The sequence below is a fragment of the Grosmannia clavigera genome (genome assembly GCF_000143105.1).
Source record: "Grosmannia clavigera kw1407 unplaced genomic scaffold GCSC_124, whole genome shotgun sequence".
NCBI lineage: Eukaryota > Fungi > Ascomycota > Sordariomycetes > Ophiostomatales > Ophiostomataceae > Leptographium > Leptographium clavigerum.
Window position 1 is genome coordinate 25,288 of NW_014040819.1, and position 16,963 is coordinate 42,250.

The window sequence follows — 16,963 nt, forward strand, 5'->3', positions numbered from 1 at the left end:
TATATAGGCTACTCTTAAGTCCTTTCCTTTATCTTCTTACTCATAATTAAGGTACGTAGTTAAAGACTACTAAAATGCGCCTTTTGCTTAATTACTAAATAGAGTTATTTTTGTATACGTTTATACATAGCATTAAAGAGTTTAAGACTATTTACTTTAATAGCTTTTAGTTAGCTTTTGTTTATAGTTATAATATTATATTGTTATAATAAAGTAATAGAAGTATATATAGTATAGTAAAGAGATTTTAACGTAGCTAACGTTTTATATTTAAGAAAATGTATTGCTTACCTTTATATTATTATTTTAAACTTAGTATTATCTTTGTTTATATTACTAAATTTAATAAATAAAAGCATATTATTATACTTACTACTTATTATTAAATCTAAATAAATCTACTAGTAAAAGCAAAGGTAGGGTAAGGCCTTAGCTTAAACTAATAACAACATATACACCTACTAACGTATAAATGTAATTATGCATAAAGAGAGGTACTATGAAGCACCTTTCTTTATTAAAAGGTAAGGGCAGTATATAGCTAGTCTAAAAGGAAAGAAGGAAGAAAGCTATGCAGGCTTACCTTATAATCTTAAAAGAGATAACAAAATAAGCCTACCTAGCAAAGTCTTAGGCGTAGTCTATACTTTACAAGTATACTATATGTCTTTATAACTAATTAATTCTATATATATATCTTTGCTTATCCTTCTTTCTTTAAGAAGAGGGAAGAAGAGAGGGTTTTTATATATATAAAGTGTGTAAGTAGTAATAGAAGGCATAAATTGTTCTACATCTAACTGGTTAGGAAAAGTAGGGTAAGTTATATAATAATATAGTATCTTGCAAGGGTCCAGATTTGTTATTCTGTGCGGCCGGAATAAGTGTTCCTAGGGGTGCACTTTTCTTTATTACTTAGTAATAAGGAAAAGTATACTCTTAAGAACACCTATTCTAGCTATATAAAATAACAAATCTAAACTCTTATAAGATACTATATTATTATATAACCTACCCTACTTTTCCTAACTAATTAAATATAAAAAATTTATACCTTCTATTACTACTTATATACTTTAAATATATAAAAACCCTCTTTTCTTCCTTCATCTTAAAAGAAAGAGATAAGCAAACATATATATAAAGAATTAATTAGTTATAAATATATATAGTATACTTATAAAGTATAGACTACGCCTAAGACTTTGCTAGGTAGTCTTATTTTGTTATCTCTTTTAAGATTATAAGGTAAGCTTATATAGCTTTCCTCCTTCTTCCCTTTTAGACTAGCTATATGCTGCCCCTACCTTCTAACGAAGGAAGGTACTTTATAGTACCTCTCTTTATGCATAATTACATTTATACGTTAGTAGGTATGTGTGTTGTTGTTAGTTTAAGCTAAGGCCTTACTCTACCTTTGCTTTTAGTAGCGGTGCTAATCTTATATAATGTATTAAGATAGTTTGTTAAGTTTAACGCTTAGTAAGCAACTAGTTGCTAAACTAGTGCATAAGGACGCGTGTATAAAATACCCTTATAGCCAAGCAATCGCTTTACTACTTATAAGGTAAAAAAGATTATATAATAGTTTACTACTATTAAAAGCCTTCTTTAAAAAGGCATATTTACGTTAAAAAATAAGTTAATATATCTTAAGCTAATAATCTAGTTAAGTATTACTTTATATATAGCTTTATCTTTAAGATTTTAGAAAAGCTAGTCTTTTAGAAATCTTAAAAGCTTTTAACTATTAGTACCTTTACTTATAAAGCTAGATATAGCGCCGCTTACTACGTAATAATATAAGCTTGCTAAATTAAGTAACATATACTTAAAATAAGCCTTTAAGCTAACATTTAAATGTTTATAAAGAATACCTTTATAATTAGTATTATAAAAAATCTTAAATTTAAAAAGTAGTTAAAGTACTTTAATATTAAGTAGTACTACTTTTATAAAAGCGTGCTAAGCAGCTTATTAATAGTATAGTATATAAAGTTTAAAGATTAAATTACTAATATTATAATAAAGGCGCTGCTTAAGGTAGTGTTTAAAAGGCTATTACCTTACTTAATAGGCTAGCAACTATAAAAGGGCTACTAAGAATAATTTTAATGCATTATAGTATACTTATATAGCGTATTTAAAAGAAGTGTTAAGCATTAAAATCCGCTGCACTATAGCCCTTCTGCCCTACTTAGCTATATAGGCCTATAATTAGTTAGAAGGAACAAAAGCGAGGCCTAGCACTAGTATTAATACGGATCCCTAGAAGGGTCGCGATGTATTTATTTCTTTCTTAGTATACAACACTTTTTGCCTACACTAGACCCTATTTAGCCCCTTGCTTCTTATAGTGTATTACGTTATATAACTGCTATGTATAACCTTCTTTAACCTTTATATAAGCAGACTACGCTATAGGGCAGAATAATATGCTTTTGCGCTATATAATGTAAAGGTTAAAAACCTAAAAATAAAAGCGGAGTGCGTAGATACAATAATGCTGTGTTAATAGTAGCTACGTTATAGATAAATTTATACTTTTATATATAAATAATAAAGTTTAGCTTTTAGTCTTTTCTTTATACTTCTTTTACATTACTTAACTACTTAGCGTATTATACTTTTTACTATAAAACGTATAATATTACTACTACATTTTAAATCTACCTACCTTTTTGAAGTAATATAAGCTATAAAAGGAAGTAAGACTTTCTTTTTTATTACTTTTAAAGTATAAAAAGACACTTTTAAGCTGGAAAATATTGAAAGTAGATAGAAAGTAACTAGTCTTTAGCCTATATCTTTACGCTATGTGTTTTTAAATTAACTTATACTTTCTTTTAACTAAAAACACCTAAAACAATCTAAAATATATATAAAAACGCTACTCAGAAAGATATCATTAAAAAAGCTATGTTTTCAACTTTATTATTAAGCAAAGATATACACTAACACCCTATCTTAGCAAGCTAAACAATATAGCTAAATAATATAATTCGTTGCTTATTTATAAAGGCTAGTAATGCAATAAACAGCAAAAACAGTGCTTTAGCACTTCAGGGGCTTTAAATTAATAGCCTAAAGGCTAAACTAGCAGCAAATAAGCAGAAAAAGCAAAAGAAAGTGCCGCTAGATGCTAATAACAATTTTATACATATTAAAGACGTTATACAGGTGCGCTAATAACTAGAAAGGCAGCTACAGCCTTAAAGAACATCTACTAAGGTAGCAGAAGTGCGCATGGATGATTTTTTATATGTGTATTTAACCTTATAACTGGCTAGGAAGCGCCGTCTTAGATTGAAAGTAATGGGAGTATATGAGTTTAAAGCCGAAAAAAATGCGCGAAATGGGGCGGTGCGCAGAAAGGGGCTTAATCGACTTATTATAATAAGCGAATTGGATGTTTATTAATACGAATTATTTTTTAGCAAAAGTTACTTAATTAAGCAAACACTTATATAATCCTTTAGCAACTAGTATTGCCTGCAAGATGTCTTATAGCGCATACAACATTTACCAATTTTTAGGACCAAATTTCTCGCCATCAGCCACGTTATTATACCAGGCTTCGTCGTTATAATCCATCGTGTTAAGGGCGCCAACGTTGCCCCACCACTTAGGTGCCGACGTGCTAGTCAAGCTAATAGTCAGCACAATAAGTATGGTGCAAATAACAAGGCCTGTGTCGAGACCCGCAGACGTGATGTAGTTGAAACGCATCCACCAGCCGCGGAACTTGTTGCGGATGCCGTAGTTGAAGAACAGTCCGATCGAGCCCCAGGCCAAATAGTTCAGCGGCGTCGCAGGAGGGATCTGGCCGTTGCCGGAGAAGATGATAGGGGCGCTTAGATAGCGGACAAAGGATTTAGGGTAACGGCGCTGGAAAGCCCAGAAGATGATGGGCAGCACAACACCGGCGATCCAGAAGTATTGCAGGTTTTTGTAGATGCCAGTGCCGCTGAAGATACGCTGTGGACCAATAAGTCCCCAGATAACTGCGCAAAGTCCGTTAGCAAATGGAACTTCGGATAGTATTGTAATGAATATTAGCATAACCCGACTTACTAGAAGCTGTGAAGAAAACCTTGCCACCGGGGCAGGTAAAGCGGCTAACGGCTTCGCTGGTGCAGATGCCATCTAAGGCTCCCATGGCCCCTGGGGCAAGTTAGCCGATGATACATATACCATTGACAGACAAAAATCCTTACAGTAAAAAACGGCGATCTGTACAAGGCAAGCCCAGACAGTGGCAATAAGCTGGCCAAAGAACATGGTGCGAGGCGGTAGCTTAAGGTAATGACCGAGCTTCATGTCCTGCACGAACATAAGACCCTGAGTCATGGTAATGTAGCCGTAGGTCTTGAACATCATCATGGCATTAGGCCTGCCGGGGAGCATGTAACCAACGATGAACTCGGTGAAGACGTTGAGGCCAATCTGGACGTTGGTAACGGCCTGGACCATGCCGACGGGAATCATCCACACAGATGATATGATAATGGCAATGATAATAGCCCACCAAGTTAGGCCGGTATCCCAGACGTACGCAGAGACAAAGCATAGCGCGAAGCACGGCAAAAAGATGCAAAGAAACCACCAGTCCGGCACAGGGTTATACTTGCGCATCATCTTAGCATGCACATCGTCAAGCGTGCCGCTGCGGTCGCGCCAACGCTGCCAGATTTCACGGGAGTGGAAGAGGGCGGTGTGCACAACGACGGAAGCGATGCCAGCAAAGGACAGGCCGTAGCACAAGGCAAATGTGGTAGAGAGGAAAAGGGGCGAGTATTCCTTGTAGGCTGTAAGGTCGAGGCGATGGTCCGCCGTTATGATACGGCTCACGTTGTATGAATGCTGTGTGTTGTCCCAGCTGCCGGAGTCGCTGAATGGCAGCCAGTCGGCGTACCAGGTACCAGTCCAATGGATGCCGGCGGCGACGATCCAGAAAAAGAAAACAACACCGATCAGCGTGTTCATAAGCGCGTGCCAGGGCGCAATCAGCGGCGAGAAGTTGTAGCCGCTAATTTGGGTCCAGTCAAACGTAATAGGCAGCAGGCCCATGCCCGTCCAACCGCCAAAGACCTGATTCACGGTCACGTTGTGGGGCGCGATAAAGGTTGGGAAAACGAAGGCGCTGAGGGCTTGGAAGAGAAAGCCCGGGATCCAGTACCAGCAAAAGGAGCCGAGGAAGACGTAAAAAAAGTAGTGGTAGCGGCTGATTTTCCAGCCGTTGGCCTTGGCCGGGTCCGTCTTGGAGTGGTCATGCAGCGTGTACATGAAGACGGTGTTGACCAGGTTGGCCGGCCAGATCATAGACGCCGGCTCGACGAGGAACTTGCGCGCGATGCCTGCAAGGCCGAAGCCGATGCACTGCGTCGACAGGGCCAAGCAGATAGCGTAGCCCCAGCCAAAGTCAAACTTGTAGAAGCCTACTTGCGCCGTCAAGATGTCGGTAAAGTACCCGGCCCCGCCACCATAGGCTGCGTTGGACATAAGGACGATAAGGCCGTGCTCTTTATAGTTGAATGGCCCCGGGCTCAAGTTGAACTCTACACGGCCTATCTTGAACACACGGTCTGGGAAGATGTATGTCCAGAACATGCCGATAGGGTAGGCGATCAACTGAGCCACAATGGACGTGATGGTTATAGAGGGCGACCGGAGAGAGAAGAGACAGTTAAGACCTGAGAAAATGGTTGTCATAATCATGCCGATGGTCCAGGCACGGATCGTATTAGCCGGCAGATCCTCGTCATAATTGTGCACCGCAGAACGCACTCTTGCCACCGTGTTAGCCAGACTGTTTTACTATGGACGGGGGAGGAGGGGGAAGAAGGAAGGGCGCACTCAGGGTAGGGTGAGTCATCGACGACTTCCAGGACAAGGTCATTTTCCATCTTGACGTCATGGCTGTCGACGGCTTGGTCGATGGCATCGATGTCTTCGAGCGGAATGTTCGGGTCGACCAAGGCCTGCTGGCGGAAGAGCTTGAGCCGCCGAGCAGCCTCCGCGTCTGTCAACTCCTCTGCAGGTGGGGCCATGATGATCTTTTCATTCCCATTCCCATTCCCATTGTCGGGGAGGATTTGGTTTCTGCCCGCATCCACGCCGATGCTTTCGCCGGGGTCGGCTGTTCTCTTAGAGCGGAAAGTAAGCGGCATTGCAGGCAATACGGCACCAAGATCTTGGGTTAGATAGGAACTTCCAGCGTAGATTGATGGCGAAGGAAGACTGGGGCTGCTCGCATAATTATACTCTAGGGGCGGTATCTTTTGTCCTTGCCGATGCTACTTGTATTACCCCCCTTTGAAGGACTCAATACTCCAACCTTGTAACATACGACGCGAGTAGCGTATAGGGCCACGGCCTCTTATCTCGATTAGCGGGCGGACTAGTGGCTACAATAAGAGTAGTGCGCCTAGAGACATCGCCTCCTTACCCTGCTGCCTCTTTGGTCCTACGACGTATTAAAAGATAGGCTTTATAATACGCAACACTAATTCCGCTATCTTGTCCTATTGGCTTACGATTTTAGCTTTCTTTTGGCGGCCTTAAGCACAATATGTTGTGTACGGTGGATCAGACGATAGGTCGCTTGACAAGCTTTCGCTAAGATAGGTCTATTCCATGACGTAAAACGCTAAGCCGTTTTAAGCAGGTCGATAGACATTAATACGTATTTTCTTGGCTGTTTACTGTTTACGGCAGCAGCTACCCAAATGCTACTTTGTTATCGACCTTCCTAATTTCTTAGTGCAGCGCTAATCACCTTCTCTTACAAGAATCTGTTGCGCGTAACCCTGTAGGTCTCGGTGCAGAGTTTTTACTGCCGCAGTGCTCGCGCTACTTTAGGCTGCCTCTACCCCCTCACAGAATATATTATCACGTAAGGATAATGTGCCAATTAGGCGATATGCGCCACGGTCTAGGACCACGAGCTTCCTCAGCGTGGTATCATTAGCGGCACGTCGCGCGTCGAAGTCACCCCCCAACGACGGCTGTATTAAGGCAGGTCAAATCATACATAGGCCTAGCGTTCACTACGATAGAGGATAACAACACGGCCTGGAATTGGCGTAGCTGTCCGCTCTAGAACGGCAGTTAGATTGGCCTTGTGCACCTTGGCAATGTCGCCTAAGCAAGGCGAGGATTAAGTAGTTATTTTATGCTCTTGTAAGCTTGCTTCTTGGTATACCGTAAGAAGAAAACCTGTTGAATTATATGCGGCTAGTAAGCATGTATGCTGACGTGCATTTTAACCCTTTCATGGGGTTACAGGTCGCAAGGGTGTTGAATAGGTTCACAGAGAGTCTAGCACAGCAGATCATGTAATAGCAACACACCCGCGAAAATCATGGCAGCCACTAACTCGACGCCCAGATTGCTCGTTCAAAGTCTGCATGAACAACTGCGCTCGCAAGGCTGACTGCGACCCTGGCGGTTATGGTGACTACTATCGCCCTCAAGACTACTTGCCCGCTTAATATTTGTGACCTAATCGATGCTCCGTCTTTCGCGGCAGGGTTGCTGTCTTGTTTATGATAGAGGGGTTGACTCTGTTTCTCTCTCTCTGTTAGGTCTGCTGCTCTAAGCATCTTAGGACTTTTGCGGCAGCGCCTACGTGTTCTGTGGCACAAACGGTGGATCGGCCCATCTGTGACGTCGACCAGAGCAGCCATTTCAAGCTCGTTATGGACTACTATGAAGGCTGGGCACCTAGCCGGGTGTGCAACCGCTTCTACCCCAGCAGATACCAGCCGGCGTCCACATGAACTTTGATTATGCCAGCATCGACCCCACGACTTTTAATATTGACCCGGCCGATCAGTCCGATGTTGGCCTGTGCGAGCGGATGGCGAACCTTAGGAAACTGGACGAAACCCTTAATATCCTTATTGCCGTGGGCGGCTGATCGTTTGGCGATCCGGGCCCGACAACCACAACTTTGCAGTTCAATCACAGATGTCCCAGATACAGAAAGGTACGACTCATTTAAATCGCATGTCTCTTCAGCATTTATGTCGAGCACCATCACCGATAAATTAAGAGTTTCTTTTTTCTTCTGTTCTTTCTGACGCGTAACGCAGTGTAACGCTTGTGTGCACGGGTAGGCCACAATCAAACTTTGTTTGTTTTAACCACAAGAGGCGAATCCGTGCACGACTTTTTACAACATATCATAGACACAATCCTCCTTCAGCCACCCCTGGTCCGGCCGCAGTTTCCACTGCCTTATCTCAGCCGTGGCCTGGGCAATTTCTCGCTGTTCTTCACTGGACAGGGGTACATCGTTCGCAAGGAACTCCACGTAGTCTCCGTCGTAGCTATTGTCGATAAGATTATAACAAAGTACAGAAAACGCTTGTGTAAGAATTTGCTCCCGTTTGTGTCCGCTGATTTCCTTACTAGAAGAAATGTGGGCCAGCGCGGCACAAGTAGCGGGAAGGGGGACCGTTAGAACATTGCACGGGACTTTGGGAGCTTTGCCGTTTCTTGGCGTGCGCGGAGGCGGGTTAGGCTCGCCGTCTTCTGATATGGGGACCAGCTCATCACGACGAAGACCTGTCCACGATATGGGAACAAAGACTAGACGATCTCGTGGAGCTTCTCCAAAGGGTGGTGAGTCGTTAACGAGGTATCGCAGAGCGTTAGGGGCAAACTCGCATTCATAGGCAGGCCGAAGCGTTGCATCGTTAGCCGGGTGCAGGCCGCAGCCGGTAGCTATTTTGCATATTGATGGAAGGGATTCATCTGAGACTAGCAGGAACAAGCTCTAAATTCGTTAGCACGCGTGTGCGTAAAAGGAGACAGGCAACGACATACATTGTCTCGTGCGAGTGGGTAGCCGAGCCGAGTCAGCAGAGTCGTTTCCCATTACACAAGTAATATTCCAGAGGTCCCGAGATGTTCAATCAATTGAGATATGCGATGTCGTGTATCCATGTCGCTTGCCCTTTGAGTGATGGTAAAATCCCTGAGAAGAAGGAGCGAAGAAGGTGTCGAACACGATTAGCAAAATCCGGGACACTTTTCGGAAGAACAATTGGCCAACACTCTGTACTATGCGTAGAAGGCAGCGACAATCACAGACTCTTGTAGAAATAAAATCTGAGTAGGAGTATGCAAATGCAAACAGCATTGTCTGTTACTAGCATTTCTAACTCATTCCCGTCTCCTATGGCCAAAGCTCCTATAGCTATAGCATTTGACGGGACGATCTAGACTGCCTAAGTCCTAAGACTTCGACTTTGTCACTACGGCCATCGCTATATTAAGGTCTTCGGGATAGCGCTATGTTTTTTCCTAATGGCTGCCTATATCAAGGCCTTAGTCATTCTTGCCTTCCAGATTACAATGTGTGCTCGTGCCATCTCTGTAGTAGATTACGGCACTGTGCACTGCACAACCGACCCTAATGCCTGTCTTGGACACAAGAACGAAAAGCTAATCCCGGCTTCGTTTCTTCGGCTTGACGGTCCAAGGCCAGTCATTGCCCTAAGTATTTCCGCTGGTCACGCTTGCATTCTGAAGGCGGACCCCAGTGCCAAGAATGCGTATTAGTTTTAGTTTTTGAAAACCACGTCCGAGATGTGCTGCTTTCCGTTAAGTATCTAGTTTATAACTAAACACGAAGTTTAGTATTTATGCATAAAGTAGGATTCTCAACTTTAACACAAGCTGTAGTCTTTAGTAGCACATGTATTTTGTCGTTCTTTTTAAATAGTATACAATGTGCTCGACGGTGGAAAGCCAGGCGCAAACGCGTGTAGTACGATATTTATACCTCAGATTTAAGTACTTTTACCTGGTGATAAAGGTTATGCCGTAACAGCCCAGGCAGCAACAAGACAATCCAAAGCGGCTCCCTGTGTAATTTCATTCACTGATGTCATTGGGCCACTAAAATCGGCCCCGGTGTTGCATTCGGATGCCCCGTCAACAACTGTGACATTTAGGGCATTGTTCCAAAGCGATTGGGCATTTGTCGTGATCCAAGTCTCCCAGTTACTATGGGGGTCGGCAAGCTGCAATTGTCTCAATCCACGGAAGAGGGGTCCTTTAAACATATCTCCCTGATCGTCGCAGCCACCGTCGCAGTCTGTGATGACTCCATTATGATTGGTGAATGCAGAGCCAGCCGCCGTGACAGCATCAGCAACGTTTCCTGCAAGCTCAAGGTACGTTGCGTTTCCCGTTGCTTTGTACAGCTCAACTGCGGCGCCGAGAATAACACCCTGGTTGTAGGAATATTTGTTCCCTTCGGCTACGCAGGAGTCGCCATCGACGCCATCAATGATGAGCCAGTCGGAGCCGACGAGGCCAGAGTTGAAAACCCAATCCCATTTGGTCATCGCCTCTTCCAGATAGCCCTGACGAGCATCTTCGGGAGCTCGGTTTGCCAAGCTAGCGGCAAGATTGATATAGAGCTCTGCCATAATATCTTAGTCGTCGTTGCTTATGGATCATGTGCTAGGTTGCTTACCATTTGCGATAGCAGCAACGTACGAGTGGCCTTTTTCCCAGTATATACCTCCACATGTTGACTCTCCGCCAGAAATGTCGTTGTAAAGACTCACAGCCAGATCTAAGTAGCTCGGGTTCTTAGTTAAATCGTACACGGAGATCCATGCATTGGCCCACCAGCCTTCATCATCGTAGTAGTCGTCGATGAAACCGGTATAGCCATTGAAGCTGGGTGCATTGGCGTAAGTCGTTGCATACGTGCCAAAGTATGTCCCATTGTAGGTCGAGTCGAGCGATGAAATGTCGGCGAGAGATGCCATCAAAATAGCAGACTCCCACCATGACCCACCCCAGAGCCCCGTATGCGAGGTCCCATAGTAGCGCATCATTTGGTCACTGTGAACATACATCAGCATGAGTTCGGTAGTGCACAAATAGTCGGCCATCCTACCAGGTACAGATGGCGTTTACATTGTACGTCGCATCATCCGCCTTAGCTTCGCTAGCAAATGCCACCAAAAGAGAAGTGAGGCCCAAAAATAGACTCATGTTGCAGTTTCAATTTGACAGAAAATCCTTCTTCTCTGCATTTTAAGACTAGAAGGCCATACATAACAAAGAGAGGAAGCGTTCTTATATGGGCTAAGCTTGAAGGGAGCTATACCTGTAGCAGAGGCGCAGCTTACTAGTGAAAATGTACTTTTACTCTTATGTGCAATACATGTAAGGAAGAAACAATACAAGTCTTGCACACATTGGCCAGGTTGGAAGCTGCAAGATTGCATGGCCCGTTATATCCGTGCCAAATGGGTGTCTTTGAGACCTCCACGTGCGTATTCATCTCCACAGAGAACCTATGTTCCCGACTAGCTTTCCGCCGGTCCTCAATCAGGACCAATTTTATGACTGTGGAATACTATGTACCACTGCTGGGTTCGACCGTCCGAACTCTTATAGCTGTCCCAATGCGTCCTGAGTTTTGTGCCGGCAATAACGAAGACGTGGATGTTCCTCCCTACTACGAGTCTGTTAAGACACCTTACCTAGGTACTGTTACATACGACGTAGTACATGCGGGACAAATCTAGGGCGGATGAAACCGGATTCTATTCCTTCGTACTTTGATCCTGAAGTAGCCTAATGTGGAGCCGGCAAATCATATTATTTTGCTCATTTTTTCAGCTTTTAGTAACATAATCCACTCCTTAGACGGTCGCTAGCTAATTTCCTTATCTTAGTGTGCAGGTTATGTTTCCGTCACTAACAAGGGCTTAGCTCCTTCGCTCCTACGGCGTCATACGGCAGCGAATTGTAGAGCAGACAGCGCGTGTCTTAGGAAGCCGGCGTAGAGACTGTGTTGCGCGGTGGTGGCACGGACCACCTCTAGTGCAGAGTTTTCAGCCCAGACTTCCTCTAGCCTTAGATAGCTGTCTTCCTTCTGAATACAACGATCTTCGCCTTATCAGACTGCCTTTCTGATCGGAACCAGTGTGCAATCCTTATCTTCAGCCCCCATTAACAGACACATAATCGTTGGGATGCTTGTTGTTATGCCGGGGCTTTCGATTTGCCCTCTAGACCAACCTAATATTCCTTACTCCGTAGGACACTGTATAGTATCTTACATGTAGATCCGGAAGGACACGGTAAACCAAATCACGGATATACCTTACATCTTAAAAGCGGAGCCTGCGGGCCTAAAGCAAAGGCCACGTACTACTGCAGCTGTCTAACGTCGCAAAAATGGCGATGCATGTTAGCAATCAAATATGAAACACAAAGAGTACTAGCGTGCGGCATCTCAGACGGCAGTTATGCCTGAAAGAGCATACGTCCTTTTCCCTACATAGTAGTTTTTCTGCTCTTTTATTTCCCGACCAAACCTTGTCGCCTACCCCTGCCCCCTGTTCGCTACTGCACAGGCCGCATGGTTTCAAACGACGGCCCGTGACTTGCCATACTATGTAACAAGTCGTGCGCGGAGATGGTAGGTTCTGGGAAGCGTCGTGCTGGGAAGAACACGAAGCTATCTTACATAGTATGGTAAAGTACTCTGTACGGAGTATATAGTATACGGAGTATCTTACTTTGCAAGATACTATCCGTGGTGTGGACTAGATAGGTGACATTGTAAAAACAAGATAAAAAAGACATCTAGCCTTCCTTGGCGCTTTCATTCCCCACAACTCTTCCGCCTGTGCAGTCCGTGGCTAGTACTGTTGGCTGCGTACGTCCAACCGCCCGTGTCTCGGACAACGTTGAGGTAAATCCGTCCCATCAGAGCTATGCTTGTAGAGAGCGTTGCCATGACTTTAAGTTTACGTCCTGCTCAAAGCGGACACATTGACATCTCTAGGTTGTAATAGTCCAGAATCTGGCTGAAACATATCGGCTAGACAGTGTCTATGAGGCCGATACCGAAACTCGAAAGTTAGCAGGTAAGGCGGTAGAATGAGAAGGCAGGCATGGGACGACCTCGCAGACAAAATGGATAAGCAGCAGCAGGGCTAGAAGCGGGGGAGCCCGGACGCTAGACAACAGACGAAGGAAGAGACTGGAGATGGCAGAAGCCGATTCCAAGAGGGCAGAGCCGGGCTGCTCAGCGTACACAGTAGCGACTAAGGCGTAAAAAGAAGCTCTAGGCCTGTGTGTGTTGTGCCTGTGTACCCGCCTGCCTGAAATATGCGCGGTCCCTCAACACGGAGGGCGCTACCTGGAGTGGTCACCGTAAAGAAGAGTTATGCGCGATACGGCATCCTCGGGTAGGTCTTGACATAAAGCTGTAGTCCGGCACATGTTCGGCAAAGTGTAGTCCGTAGTTCCTCCTAGATTAGACGTCCATGCCTAATGAGGCGAAGATCGTTGTATTCAGAAGGAAGACAGTTATCTAAAGTGTATTCAGAAGGAAGACAGTTATCTAAAGCTAGAGGCAGTCTGGGCTGAAAACTCTGCACTAGAGGTGGTCCGTGCACCACCGCGCAACAATAACATACTGTGAAGGTTAAAAGAGGCTATACGAGTAGAACCTTGTTGCTCACGGCCGAAAAAGACCTTTATCTACTACGCGATAGCGTCGTTCGGCCTATCGCATCTTGGTATATGTTCTTTATAGGAGTCTCTTTAGAAGGCTTTGGTGTATCGCAGGTTAGGATACATGAAAGTAATATAAAGGCAGGCATGACACTTATAACCAATGATGGCATCGCCACGTGCCTGTGGCAATTTTTTTGTACCAGCATAGTGTGGATTTCCCCGAGGTCACCTGACTTGACCTCGGCCGCCGAAATTACTAGATAAGACGAAGCCCTGATCTGCGCGCATACTGCGCACAGTCTGGTCTTCAATCAGTCAACCACCGAACGAAATACCATCACTAGATCTTCTGAAGGCTTTAGAGCTTACTACGATACGTGCAACTGGTCCGGACGAATATCCCACAAGGATTACCGTACGGGTCTTACACTGGTGATCACGCAGAACGTGCGTGACAGACTAGTGGTGCACGGAGTAGAAGCCACAATAGCAAACAACGACGGAGTGATGTACTTGTACGGAGTACTCTTTATGCCCCGCAGATATGGACCGGCAGAAAATGCATGGGTGCTACGGCAAGAAATGCATGGGTGCTACGGCAAGATATGCGAGTATTTTGAGATCACACACCCAATATTACGGTTGATAAGACACGTAAGATATCTAGTCGCCCACCTTGGACGGGTCTGCGAGGTTGGGAGGCATCGCAGCGCAACGGCGCCTTACGTCGTAGGGGTTAATGCTGTTCAGAGTGAAATGATAAACGTTACAAAGGAGGCGAGGTGCGCGATAACGCTCTTTGCATAGCGGCCCCTCCGACACAGAGATAAGCGGCAGGTAGCATGTAAGATGCGTAAGTAAGATACATGCACGGGGTAAAATAGAAGGCGGTGGCGAACGGAATAGCGAACCACTTAGCAAATGCCCCTAGATTTATTCCGTACATCACAGGGCGTAGCTCTGTGCAAGGGCACACAGTCGTGCTGTGCTGGTCGTAGTCTAGATCCACATAAGTATTATCTTTCTGCTTGGCTATGTAAGGCTTATTACAAGCCCACCCATCTCTACTGCTGTGGATTTCCGAGGTCACTTAACCTCCGCCTGAAATCACTAGATAAGACTACGCCCTGAACTGCGCGCACATCGCACGCAGTCCATCATTACTATATCTCCTGAAGGCCTTGAGACTACCACAAGACGTGCAACCGGTCCGGACGCATCTCTCACAGAGATTGCCGTATTTCTACGCAGGTAGTACGCACAGAACTGACCGCGCGTTACAGACTAGCGGTGCACTGAGTATGAGCTACACTACGGAGTACGGTCAAGTATCGACGATAGATAAGAACCCCACAAATTGAACCGTTGCCCGACTGGGTGACGGGCGATGATTTCGGGCGATATGCTGGGTTAATGCGACCGATCGCAGGATGCCTGTCCAGCGGACTGGGCGTGTAAAGCATTGCATGCGCCTTCTCTCTTCTTTTTATAGGTGATGGGGTCTTGTCCTTTTAGCCTCATCTCTTTCAATCACGCCCCAAACTTCAGTTTCGTTTCTTGCCTCGTCAGTAGGACCTAACATTTACCATGGATCTCAGCTATGAAACCAAGGAAACGGCGAAATTCCCGAGCGTCGATGTTGAATACCAGTCTGGGTCCATCGAAGCTGCCGAGCAGGGAGGAGGCGCACTGGGAAATGTTCGGCGGTGGATTCGCTCCGTCGGGGCTGAGGAGTTTGGCATTGAGCCTATCACCAAAGAAATGCGCACGAATCAGCCGGCCATCGACCTCTGTACCATCTTCCTGGCCGCCAACTGCAACGTCACCACCTTGGCTACTGGGTATCTCGGTCCTACGTCCTATGGACTTGGATGGTGGGACTCGTTCCTGTGCGTCCTCTTCTTCAACCTCGTCGGCGTCATCCCGCCGGTCATATGCGCTACACTTGGCCCAAAACTGGGTCTGCGCACTATGATCATCCCCCGATACAGCTTTGGCTGGTGGCCCGTCAAGGTCATCGCCATTCTCAACTGCATCAACCAAATCGGCTGGGGTATCGTCAGTGGCATCACCTCCGGCGACGTTCTGTACGATGTGGGAAGTGGCCGGCTCCCCCTTGCAGTGGCGGTGCTCGTCGTGTGTCTGGTCGGATTCGCCTTCGGCCTGCTCGGATACAAAATTCTACACATCTACGACAGATACTCGTGGATTGTTATGTTGATCTGCTTCATCCTGCTGGCCGGATTTGGGGCGAAGCACTTTGTCAATATTCCGATGGGCTCGGGCGATACCGAGAGGTCCAATGTGTTTGCGTTTGGCGTTTCCATCATCGGCTACGAACTCGCCTGGTTGCCCGTTGCTGCCGACTATGGCGTCTACCTACAGGACACGATTAGCCCCACAAAGACCGGCCTCTGGACGCTGCTCGGACTGCTCAGCTCCCAGGTTTTGATCGAGTGGCTGGGTGTCGCCGTCGGGACGCTGAGCCAAAGCACCGACAGCTTGTTTACCGACGCCTACAACAACAGCGGCGTTGGCGGTCTCATCGGCGTTATTTTCAAGTCATACAACAGCTCCGGTGTCACAGGCTTCGGCAAGTTTATCGAGGTTCTCATTGCCTTCTCAACGTCAGCTGTCATATCCACCAACATTTATTCGCTCGGCCTCAGCGTGCAAGTGATCTCAGGGAAGCTTCTCGTCGTGCCTCGATTTGTGTGGTCACTGCTTGGTGGCTGCGTCTTGTTGGCCTGTTCCATTGCCGGCCGCAACGTTCTTGCCGATGTTATGACCAACTTCCTCTCTATCTGCACCTACTGGCTCACGCCTTTCTGCACAATTTTGTTGTTGGAACACTTCATCTGGCGCCGTGGTTATGCGTACGATCTGGCGGCATGGGACGACCGAAGCAGGCTGCCTCATGGTATTGCGGCGTCTGTGGCGTTTGTTGTTGGCACGGTCTTGTCGCTCCTGTGCATGAACCAGGTGTGGTGGGTTGGTCCGATCGCGCTTGGCATCGGGCCGGCGCCGTATGGGACTGACATTAGCTGGCTCTTGGCGGTCGGCGTGTGCACTCTTATTTATGTGCCACTCCGGCTGTGGGAGAGAAAGAGGTGGAATCTGTAAATGGGATGGCATCGATACGTGTAAGGCGACAAAATTGGTATTGCTCTAAACCGCCCGGTGTTTTCGTTTATGCTTTTACAGCCTTGGATGGCGTTGGGGGATACAAAATGTGCCTACGGACGCTCCGCTTTCAGCTGTCAAGTGTGTGATTTCCGCAAGCCAGATAAGAATTGTAATCTTGACAACTTTTCCTGTTCTGGCCAGTCACGCCGATCTCAACCCGTAACAGCAACTTACTCCGTAGAACACTGGCGCCGGTCTAGGTACCCGGGGGTATATCCGAGACTGCGTTTCCACTGACTGTTTTGCCATTTGGGTCCCGTTCTGTTCCATG

At 45.9% G+C, this 16,963-nt stretch overlaps 3 protein-coding genes across 3 annotated transcripts; 1 reads left to right on the plus strand and 2 right to left on the minus strand.

The window, feature by feature from the left end:
* Positions 1 to 3,522: 3,522 nt before the first annotated feature.
* CMQ_1826 (small oligopeptide transporter) lies at positions 3,523 to 6,170 on the minus strand (the record flags this gene model as incomplete). Its single annotated transcript, XM_014319197.1, has 4 exons — positions 3,523 to 4,004; positions 4,075 to 4,164; positions 4,218 to 5,788; positions 5,857 to 6,170. The coding sequence occupies 4 exons, from the start codon at positions 6,168 to 6,170 to the stop codon at positions 3,523 to 3,525; spliced, it is 2,457 nt and encodes an 818-aa protein (XP_014174672.1).
* Positions 6,171 to 9,827: 3,657 nt separating this feature from the next.
* On the minus strand, positions 9,828 to 11,022 carry CMQ_1803 (glycosyl hydrolase; the record flags this gene model as incomplete). Its single annotated transcript, XM_014319174.1, has 3 exons — positions 9,828 to 10,438; positions 10,493 to 10,869; positions 10,925 to 11,022. 3 exons carry the CDS (start codon positions 11,020 to 11,022, stop codon positions 9,828 to 9,830), a joined length of 1,086 nt encoding a protein of 361 aa, XP_014174649.1.
* Positions 11,023 to 15,093: 4,071 nt separating this feature from the next.
* Positions 15,094 to 16,629, plus strand: CMQ_1769 (purine-cytosine permease; the record flags this gene model as incomplete). The annotated part of the gene is made up of 1 exon (XM_014319140.1): positions 15,094 to 16,629. One exon carries the CDS (start codon positions 15,094 to 15,096, stop codon positions 16,627 to 16,629), a length of 1,536 nt encoding a protein of 511 aa, XP_014174615.1.
* Between the last annotated feature and the right edge of the window lie 334 nt (positions 16,630 to 16,963).